Genomic DNA, 10,680 nt, shown 5'->3' on the forward strand with positions numbered 1-10,680 from the left:
TTAGTTTTTCGAGACAGGGTTTCTCTGTGTAGTTTTGCACCTTTCCTGGGTCTCGCTCTGTAGACCAGGCTGGCCTCGAACTCACCAAGATCCGCCTGCCTCTGCCTCCCGAGTGCTGGGATTAAAGGCGTGTGCCACCACCGCCTGGCCATGGTTGTGAATTTTAACTCTTGAGTCCTAATGCAATCTCCTTAAAGCCCACTCATTTTTTTTTTTTTTTTTTTTTGGTTTTTCGAGACAGGGTTTCTCTGTGTAGCTTTGCGCCTTTCCTGGAACTCGCTTTGGAGACCAGGCTGGCCTCGAACTCACAGAGATCCTCCTGGCTCTGCCTCCCGAGTGTTGGGATTAAAGGCGTGCGCCACCACCGCCCGGCTAGCCCACTCGTTTTTATTTGCTGCGCTAACACTCTCCAGAGCTCGGTGGGCGTTGTTTGCTGCTGCTGTAGCAGTATTCACAATAGCTGGCCTGAACCTACAATTACGTGCAATTAGAAATAATTGGAATGATACACTGAGCAGGGCACGTTGCATGAAATGCTTGGTACGCATTTTATTATCTAATTACTACATGCTAAGTACACAAGTAACTTACGGTGACTTGTTTAGCTGGTCCCCCGCTGTGTGTCTCAGGGGTGTCACTTTCCTGAGTCTCTGTGTTCTAGTCTGCTGTTGAATTTGTTACTCTGACAATACCAAAGAGAAAGGGTTATTATTTTTGGCTCACAGTTTTTTAACTTTGAGCTCATGGTTGTTGGACCCCATCGCTCTGGTCTCATGGTGGCACATCACGGCACTCATAGTTATACATGACAGTGGCAATACACAGCCCGGCAAAGCCATTTCCCCCATGTCTAGGAAGCCATAAAATCGATAGAAGAAAGGGTAAAAGCCTCACTCTTCTCCGGCACCAGTGATCAGGAAGGAGAGCCCCACTAGATCTTGCTGCTTAGGGGTTCCATTATTCCCTATAAATCTCATGAGCTGGGGGCTAAGCCTATAATACGTGGGACTCTGTGGACATTCCATATCTAAACTGTCTGCAAAATAGGGAGCTAGCTGCCTGATATTCCAGATCTCTCCATTGCCAGTGCTGCGTGCCGCGCCAGTTTCGATTCACTTGTATTTCAGGAATCCACACTGTGTACTGCGCACAGATTTTTTTTTTTCTCTCTTAGGGACTATGAAACAAATATGGCACCGTGCCTTTCCTTGTCAGCATCCAATATCATAACAGGAAGCCAGGGGCATCAGAGGGGCAGAAAAACAAGGGGGCCAAGGACTTCATTAGGAGAAAGTGGGGGAGTTCCTGAGAGGCTGTTGTAATTAGAAGCTTCCTGAGGGAGGGGAGATTTCCGTCCAGTTTAAAGGAGAGAGGTGATGGAGTAGGAGTGAACAGCCCCCTCTTCACAGGCCTGGTGGGTACAATAAGCCATGCAGTGGGGAGCTAGAGCAGGGCCCTGTTCAGGACCCAACACCCAGGTGATTTGTATGGGCTAAATTTAGAGTTGTGCTCATACTGATATTGTTGCAAGGTGACACAGGAGGCCCTCTACTCCATCAGAAAGCTATGTGGATCCCAGAGGAGCAAAGCATTTGGAGATCTGAGATGAGTGCTTGGATTAAAACCATTTATTTTGGCATTGCATGCTGAGTCTCCACAGGGGAGCATCCGTTAGGAGGAGGATGCTTCTGGAATTCTGTCACAGTGTAGTTATCAGGATAATTGGCTGATGTTACTGTTTAGATGTTACTGTTTAGTAAAAATGTCTGTATTTCCGGAAGAAATTGGGGATTTTCAGAACTTCTTATCTGTCAACTAGATAAAAGTATGAGAGTAAAATAAAAACAGAAATGGTAGGACGAGGCCTGAGTAAAAGCCAGAAAGCCCAAGGGGCCTGAAGACTTCTTCAGAGGTGTATCCCCACCTAGAGCTCACATCACAGCAGAAAAAACAGGTTTTATTTTTCATATAATTACATAATATCTCTAAGATTCTAAGCTCATGCTTTACTGCTAAAAGAGATTTAGAGTTTTGGCTAATGCTGTGTGCTCTCAATTCATGTTGTTGTATTTTCAGTCTGTTTCTTTTTAAAAAGCAAGTACCAGTCCCAGACTTTTTTGGCTGAATTGCTAAGGTCCCCAATGATCTTATTTCTGGAAACCCCAGCTCTGAGGCCAAAGAGAATTTCATCTGATGAAAAACGTGATTATCATTTATTACTTCCTTTAAGGAAAAGCTTTTCTTCCTCCCTCCCACCCCCTAACCCCCTCCCCCACACTATTCCCTCCACCCACCAAACACATTCTGATTATTTTGCCATCTGAGAGGCCACATCAGGTCACTGGGGTATTTACATCTGGAAGCAACAAAGCAGAAATCCATGACTGGTGGGCCCCTGGCTGGGCTCTGAGCAGCGCTGATGGCCTACCTCTCTTTAAATTACAGTGTGAAGCAGAATGAGCGCTATGGGCAACTGACTCTGGTCAACGCCACCTCCGCCGACACCGGTGAATTCAGCTGCTGGGGTCGACTGTGCAATGCCTACACTTGCAGAAGAGATGAGTCCAGGACTGGCTCCACCTACATCCTCTTCACAGGTACACGTTCGGTGCACAAGAGAACTCCTTGAACTGCCGATGTTGCCTCCAAACTGGGGTTCCCACTGTAAGCGGAATATCTAGTAAACTATTTAAAAAAAAAAAAGTCTTCATTGTTCAGGCACAGGGCCGAGTACAAGTATTATGCCAGTCTTTGAAGGTAATGATATATATAATAATTTCCAGAGTCCCTTTTCTAGACATGAAAGGAGGTTTTGAGAGATTAAGAAAGTCCTTAAAGTCCCATAGCAGGCAGAAGGAGTTGAACACAGAACTGTCTGATACAGGGTCAATGCCTGCACTGCCCAGAAGGGCAGCCACTTGACACACGTAGCAACTTCAATATAACTGCATATTAAAATTAAATGTAATTTAAAACTCATCTCTCCAGTCACACCTGCCTCAGTTGGACTGCTCAGTTGTGACATTGGAATTGAAATGTTCTCCTCGCGGGCTGCATAGGAAGGAATGTCTCCACCGTCACGGAGTCCCATCACATCGTGCCGCTGTTGGCTGCTCATCGCTGTACAGAGAGACCCGTGATCAGCTCCTTCTGGAGCCTCCATAGCAACAGTGTGAAATGTTGTTGCTAAGGTCACCTCATATTTTTTCGTACGAGTTCCAGGAGCTGAGACTCCAGAGTAGGGTTCCTGAAGTATCTAATCCTTGTAGTTTCTGTCTCATCATCTGGGACTAAGAGGGGAGCCGGGACACCTGTGGGTCACACGGGGGAGCCCCTCCTCCCGTCTGGTGCCAGGAGTGCACTGGCAAGGCAAAGCCTGTGATTTGGTTGCAGACTGGCTCCCAGTCTCCTTCCACCTCAGACCTCAGGGAGCTCCAACATTGGGGGTTGAGTTTCTTCCGCAAGGTTCAAAGGTCACTTTTGAACGTTTAGGAATCTTGCAAACTATTTACTGGTGCTATTATTGTACAGTGCATCTCAGGAGAGTCAGAGTCCCTTTTTAAGTGTCTGGATAGAAAAGGAGCTCTCATGAGATTTGTCTGAGTCCCGAGTCAATCTGCCTTGCAGGTCTGTACTGAATTATGCCTATGACCCAGTGACCTTATATCCTGTCCATTAATAAATGCATTAGTAACAGCTCATATATTTTACCCTTCCTGCTCAAATAGTTCTTCCATGGCAACAAGATACATTAGCAGGGCCAGTCCTCCAGGACAGGTATCTCATTTCCTATGACATCCCAAGGAGAAGAATTAAAGCTATTTTATTATATTTGTTTTAGAAACAATATGGATGCCAAGACTTAAAAGGGCAAGCTGACTATTCCAGTGTTCTGGGGCTTGTGGTAGCATATTAAGGGAGTCAAACTCATTTTTCTGACCCACAATCCTTGAGCCCTTCCTAGGACAAAATAATAGATGGATTGAAGGATAGTTACAACTCTGATAGCTAGTGTCTTCTTTCAGAGAATTTCTAATGGGTGTTCGTGGGAAGTTCTGTAAAATTTTCATTTGGGGATATGCTACACAGACTTATCTGTGTGGTCTTTGTATTATGCCATGTGGCAAAGTGTGAAAAAGGCAAACAATTAAGATGACTAACAGCTTATTATTCTACGTAAGGATGGATTACATGTTGAAATTGCAGATGAACATTCTTTGCCAAGATCAGCACTAGTGTGCCTTCCCAAAGTATTAGGTTTTGATTTGAAGACTTCACTGGAGCTGTTATGGGTTGATAGGTTAGGGTTTAAGGGTACTCTTTGGAGTTTTCTAAGTGGATCCTCTTTACTTCCTAAAGTCCTCTTGTGAACCAAAACAAAGATAACCATGTCAGCTTCAACTTTGAGCAAACTTAAGTCAGGACTGGGGATATAGCTCAGTGGATAAAGTGTTTGCCTAGCATGCACAAAGGTCTGGGTTCTAGCCCAGCACAATATACAATCAGGTGTGGTGGTGCATGCCTTTCATCCCAGTGCTCAGGAGGAAAAAGTGGAAGGATCAGAGGTTCAGCATCATCCTTAGCTACATAGTGAGTTCAAGGACCAGCCTGGGCTTACAGAAGAACCTGTCAAAGGGGAGGGGGGAATTAAAAGGGAGGGAAGGAAGAGGAGGAGGAGGAGGAGAGAGGTGATATCATTTTGTTCTTTTACTCAACACACCCAAAGTCCAGGAAGACTTTCAGTACAGGGTTTGGTACTTTGTCTTTTGAAGTGTGGGTGGCTTTGGAAAACCAAGATGAGCTGCCACAGAAGCTGTGGTTCCTGCTGCTGGCACAGGACTCCCTCAGAACATATGCTTCTCAGCTCCCCACATGGAGAAGCATCTGCCATTTGCTATGTTTCCTGGAGTTTGATGGCAAACACTGAATTTTTTTTTTCAGGGTGCTTGCTGCCTGTTGTTAATCTGTGTAATGTTTGAGTAACTGCCACATTTATTTCCTCTTATCCAGGAGGCGGGTTCCTGTTCTCTCTCTTCCCCTCTCCTCAACATTGAAGTATAACATACATAAAGGAAAGAATTCAGATCCTAAGTAGACAGCTCAATAAACTGTCCTCAAAGGAGCAAACATATGTAACCACCACCCAGAAAGATCAAGGGGAACGCTGTACCAGTGGGAGGGCTTTCTCAATGGGAAATACTTGGGCAATGATTTTCATATGTGGAGACCACATTAATAAGTACTTTACTAGATACTGAGTGTTGCTGTAATTTGTATTTTAGTTTATAGGCTATTAGCTTTGACTTTTAAAAATATAAAAATCCATGTGTTTAGTTTTTAAAGCAATATGGTACATAAGTAGATACAAGCATATTTGTAGGGGAATGTACTCTATAATTTTTTAAAGGAACCTTAACACATTTCTTTTTACAGATGGAATCTACTGCTATGTGTGTGTGCGTGTGCGTGCATGTTTACACATGATATTGAGTATTGAAGCTAGGGCCTTTCACATCTTCAGCATTGAGCCATACCCTACTTTGCAAATATTTTTAAAGCAACTGATGGATTCATTTATTGCAAAGTTTGTATTTATAACAAGACATATGACTATTTTTGCATTCTGAAATTCCAGTTGTCCACTGATTCTACTGGCTTTGCTAAGCAGAGCAGATAACTCACTCAGTAAAACCTTACAACACAAGTTGCCTCCACAATCTTACAGTTATAAAATTCTGTTAACCTAAAAAAAAAAAATCTGTATTTTCTTGCAGTGGTGGAGACTGAATGTAGGCCTTCTAACATCCCAGGCAAATGCCCAACCACTGAGGCACATTCTCAACCACTCAAAAGATGTCTTTATTATTATCTGCTCTTTACAAAGAGGGGGTTTAAAGCACAACTGGATTAATTAACACACCCAAGGCTATGTAGACTTTGTGTCTGAACAGGGATATTGGACACATTAGAAAGGTACCCCTGGCCTAAGTCTGAAAGTCGATTTACAAAGTAACAAAATCACCCAGTCTGGTTAGTGTAGAGCCTAGCAGTGAGGGAGACCTTTTGAGCTATGACACAGTCTTTCCCATAGAAACACTTCCAAGTTCCTGAACTTGGTCCTTGGAACCAAAGAACTCCTGCCCCTGAAGGCCTTTGATGTTTCCAGGCATCCTACGCCCAACCTAAATTATCATACAATGGCGACACAGAAAGCTAGTGAAAGAGAAAGCCAAGAATCTGTGCCTGCTTCAGAGCAGTGCACAGGAAACAATTTAACAAGTGTTATGTGATTAGCCCCAGAGAGTTCTCCCAGCAATTTCTATAATACCCCTCTACAGAGCAATCCAGAAAACAAAGGATTTAATGTGTCAAGCCAAATCAAACAAACAACATACACATGTGCCCCCAAAAGCCCCACCCAAAATCCTTTTGCTGTCCTAGGGATGTTGTGACTCAGCCAGTTCTCACCTGTCTACTTTCTGTGAGCTGGAAATGTCATGGAGGGTTTAAAGCATCTGACAGGTGGCATTGCTGAGGGAGTGTGTGTGTGTGTGTGTGTGTGTGTGTGTGTGTGTGTGTGTGTGTGTGTGTGTAAAATACTGGGTGGAAGTCGCCAGTTACATGGTAGCCAAGTAGAAGCCATCCCTGAGACCAGCAGGTTTCCCTCTGTCCCTAACCCAGCCCTCTCCATTAGCCTTGGCATACATTCTATCTTCCGCATTGGGTGTGAGGACCCTGAGGACACAGGGATATTGTTATTTGGTCCTTTCAGAGTACCTCCCCTGTATAAGAATGGCCCCTGAACAGAAGCCCTTGGAGATGAGGCTCATTTTCCACACAGAAGCACAGAGTGTTTCAAGGTCTTATGGATGTATCTCCTGGGGCTAGAAAGATGGCTCAGCCACTAAAATCACTTGCTGTTCTTTCACAGGATTTGAGTTTAGAGTGAAGTACCCATATAAGGGGGCCCACAACTGCTGGAGAGACTACAGCCCCAGGGGTATCCAACATTTTCTTCTGGCCTCCACAGGCACTCACACACATGTAATCCCCACACATATCTACAGAAATCATGAAAGTAAAATCTTTTAAAAAATTTTATTTTTAACTTAAGGAAATCGGTCTCCTTTCTTGCTTCATCAGCGTGATCCATGGTTCTGATGTGAGTTGAAATGACATTTTTTTTTTGTTTCCTTTGAGGACATAGGGACAGTAGATAAAGTTACCCTTCCAACACTATGATAAAATACCTAAGACAATTAAGAGAAAGTTTTGGAGGTTCATGTCCATGGTCAGTTGACCTCCTGTCTTCGATCCTGTGATGAGGCAGGTGTCATCATCAGGAATCAGGTAGAGAGAAAAGGCCGATGTCTTACAAATATCTTCAAGAGCACATCTCTACTGACCTAAAGCCCCCCAGGAACTTTCAATAGCCAAGTCTTTAACTCAAGGACCTCTAGGGGACAGTCAATGTCTAAATTTTAGCAGGATGCAAACAATTCCCTCCCCATTTTTTTTTTCAAACCCACCAGCCTTCTCTTAGAGACCCAGTGTGCTGAATACATTGTCAGGGTCGTTACATCTTTGTGCTGGTTTTAAAAATCTTTGAGGCAACCTCACGGCATTTCTTTTGAGTCGTTAAGCCTGTGTCTTCTCTGCAGAGAAAGGAGAACTGTTTGTACCTTCTCCCAGTTACTTTGATGTTGTCTACCTGAACCCGGACAGACAGGCCGTGGTTCCTTGTCGAGTGACAGTGGTGTCAGCCAAAGTCACGCTCCACAGAGAGTTTCCCGCCAAAGAAATCCCCACCAATGGAACTGACATCATCTATGACATGAAGAGAGGCTTTGTCTACCTGCAGCCTCATTCTGACCACCAGGGTGTGGTCTACTGCAAAGCCGAAGCTGGGGGCAAGTCTCAGATCTCCGTCAAGTATCAGCTGCTCTACGTGGAGGGTAAGTCAGTCTACCTCCCCCCCCCCCCCCGACCGAGATCGGTGCTTCCTGCTGGTTGGGAGGAAAATACAAAGACATAGGATGGTGTTCTACAGGCTTCTCTATGGCATTTCTAGAGCATTCGTCTCCCTTGACCCATCCCCACTGTCCCTCACTCCAGATCCTTCCCACCTCTGTATTTGATTGGCAAGTCCCTTGGGTCCCCAGTCTCCCCTTAGGACTCATCAACCTTTCTGTCTTAACCAAGTATCTCCTAGCATCATCATCCACTTCCCACCTTGAGGATGGCATCCTGTTTGTGCCCAGTTCTACTTCCGTCCCTTGTTCTGTCACTCTCTGAGGGACCTCTGCTCCTCCACTGTGCTGGCTCTGGTTCCACTGGCTTTCTCATTCTCTTCCCTGTCACTCCCTGCCATTCCTTTAACATCTGTCTTTCTTGCCATTGCATTTTCAGGGTGACATCAGTGTATACTTGAAGTCTTTGGCCTGTTCACTAGACACCTCCATTCCACTCTATCAGTCGTACCAGGAACACGTAGACAGCCACAACTGGTTGGATGTAGGGATTATAAGGTCTCATCCTCAGCTCCCCCAGCTCCCAACACAGGCTCTCCTCTCCTCCTTCAGCCTACCACTCTCACACCTGTTCCAAGGCTTTTCTGATGGCACAGGGGTGGGCTAATGAGCAGATCTTCTGCACAGCCATATAACACTGCCCTTCCATAACTTCCTGCAGAGAGTGCCCCACTCTGTTCCCCAAAATGGAAGAAAGGGGGTGATTCCTCTTGAACTGTGATTCCTCTGATACAGAGGCTTACATTACTTAACCAATTTCTATTAATATACTATATGTTGCCACGTGGCCGTGGCATTGCTGGTTTGTGGGCATCTTGTCATCTTGTTGCTCCTTGGGCATCGGACTGGTATCCCCTCATCCACCTGCCCTGACTCCACCCTTCACCTTGTCTTCAGTTCAAATGTACTTATCCTGCTCTGCCATAGGCCAATGCAGCTTTATTTATCAACCAATCAGAGCAACACATATTCACAGCATACAGAAAGACATCTCACAGCATGGGAGTATCTAAGGTGACCTCCTTTCTTTGCTCTCTTTGTGGAACGGCTCATCTCTACCCATAGCTGTGCACTAACAATTTATTTCCTAAATGGGCATTTGTGCTCCAGGTCTATGAGGTAAGAACCATGTGTCCAAGTAGCATCTGTACTCGGATGATCCAGAGGACCCTCAACATCCCAATCCATGCCCATCAGTGGGCTCAACATGACCCTGTAGGCATGGTTCATCCGTGCCCTCCACCTCAGAGAGAGTTGTTCATTCGCCTAGTGTGAATGGCCACAACAGAAGTCTAGCCTGTCCTCCTCTTACCCTTCATTACAGCCCTTTCAGATCTTCCTGTTTTTATCCCTGTTCCAATGACTCAAACGATCATCTCTGGCCAGTAATAAGAATACCTTTCTCCCATATGCCCACCTTGTTTTCCAATCCGTTTTCTGTACGGTTGCTGACTACAGTTTCAATCCATACATTTAGCAAGTTCTTACCTATAGAGACACAAAGTCTGATGGACCTCGCATGGCTGGCTTCACAGCTCTGGCCACCTTGTCTTACCTCACAGACTGCTCAGGAATGCTCCTACCTCTGTCTTTTAAGCTCAGTGCTGGGACTTCAGTTCAACCACCTGCCTGCCTCTGTCTAGGCTAGCTTGCAGCTCACTCTGGGCTGTTCTCTTCAATGAAGCGTTACTGTTGTCCACATGGCATCTGCACATTCTCCTGGGGTGTAAGCTCTAAGAGCTCAGTCCATCTGTCTGGCTTGCTCCTGTGGTCCTAGGTCCTAGCATATCTCCTTGCTTAAGGCTGCCATGAAAATTACTCCTTTCGTGGCCACCATAAAGTTTCTGAGATGTTATAAGGATCTTGCCAACACAGGTAGCACCTGACTATCCTGCAAATATGTCTCATGGGGATATTTGGGACTCTTCAGAGGATGGGTGTCACATACCTGTTTGCCCGCCTTCACTTACCCTTTCCACAAGTATTGTTCCCCCCCACACACACCCTTTATATCTTTCACATGACCCTGGTCAACTTGTTAGCTCCTTCCCCAGCCACAAGCATGGGGCTGGGGAGCTTGGATTCTGGATGACTACCCCTCTTCTGGACTACCAAGGTAGAGAGAGGCAGAGGTAGCTTCTAAAGCAATCTTAGGGGGTGTATGCTAGTGTTGGCCCCCCTGAAGCCATAGAAAAGGCAGGTTTCCTCTCTTCAAAGAGTGTATGCTTTTCTTGAACATCAGAGTTATGGATCGCATGATTCTTTCTTCTTGCTTGCTTCCAGTTCCCAGTGGTCCTCCATCAACCACCATCTTGGCCTCCTCCAACAAAGTGAACGGTGGAGATGACATCAGTGTGCTCTGCACTGTCCTAGGGGAGCCTGATGTTGAGGTGGAATTCAGGTGGATCTTTCCTGGGCAGAAGGTAAGTGCCACCCCCCAGCCTCAGCCAGCACCTTTAGTTTCCATCACTTGGTGAGAGACCGTGCTTTAAGTGAACGGCTTAGGACTAGGCGGGAGCCAGGGAATGTTTGCCTAAGATGTTCCAGTCTGCTAAAAATATACTGTTTTCCAGAAAAAGAGAAAAAAAGGGGATGACTCTATTTGGTAATTCATTCAAGATGCCTTTTGACGTGTAATTTTTCATTGCTC

The 10,680-nt window shown here is 45.4% G+C and overlaps 1 protein-coding gene across 1 annotated transcript in view; it reads left to right on the plus strand.

The window, feature by feature from the left end:
* Pdgfrl (platelet derived growth factor receptor like) overlaps positions 1-10,680 on the plus strand; it is a 63,815-nt gene that overhangs the window by 49,325 nt on the left and 3,810 nt on the right. Inside the window, exons 3-5 of the mRNA XM_052752093.1 lie at positions 2,446-2,597; positions 7,662-7,955; positions 10,314-10,453. Of these exons, the coding sequence (XP_052608053.1) occupies positions 2,446-2,597; positions 7,662-7,955; positions 10,314-10,453 (586 nt within the window). The remainder of the gene's footprint in view (positions 1-2,445; positions 2,598-7,661; positions 7,956-10,313; positions 10,454-10,680) is intronic.

Source organism: Peromyscus californicus, unplaced genomic scaffold, assembly GCF_007827085.1.
Source record: "Peromyscus californicus insignis strain IS unplaced genomic scaffold, ASM782708v3 Scaffold_23__1_contigs__length_62951481, whole genome shotgun sequence".
In the NCBI taxonomy this organism is placed as follows: domain Eukaryota; kingdom Metazoa; phylum Chordata; class Mammalia; order Rodentia; family Cricetidae; genus Peromyscus; species Peromyscus californicus.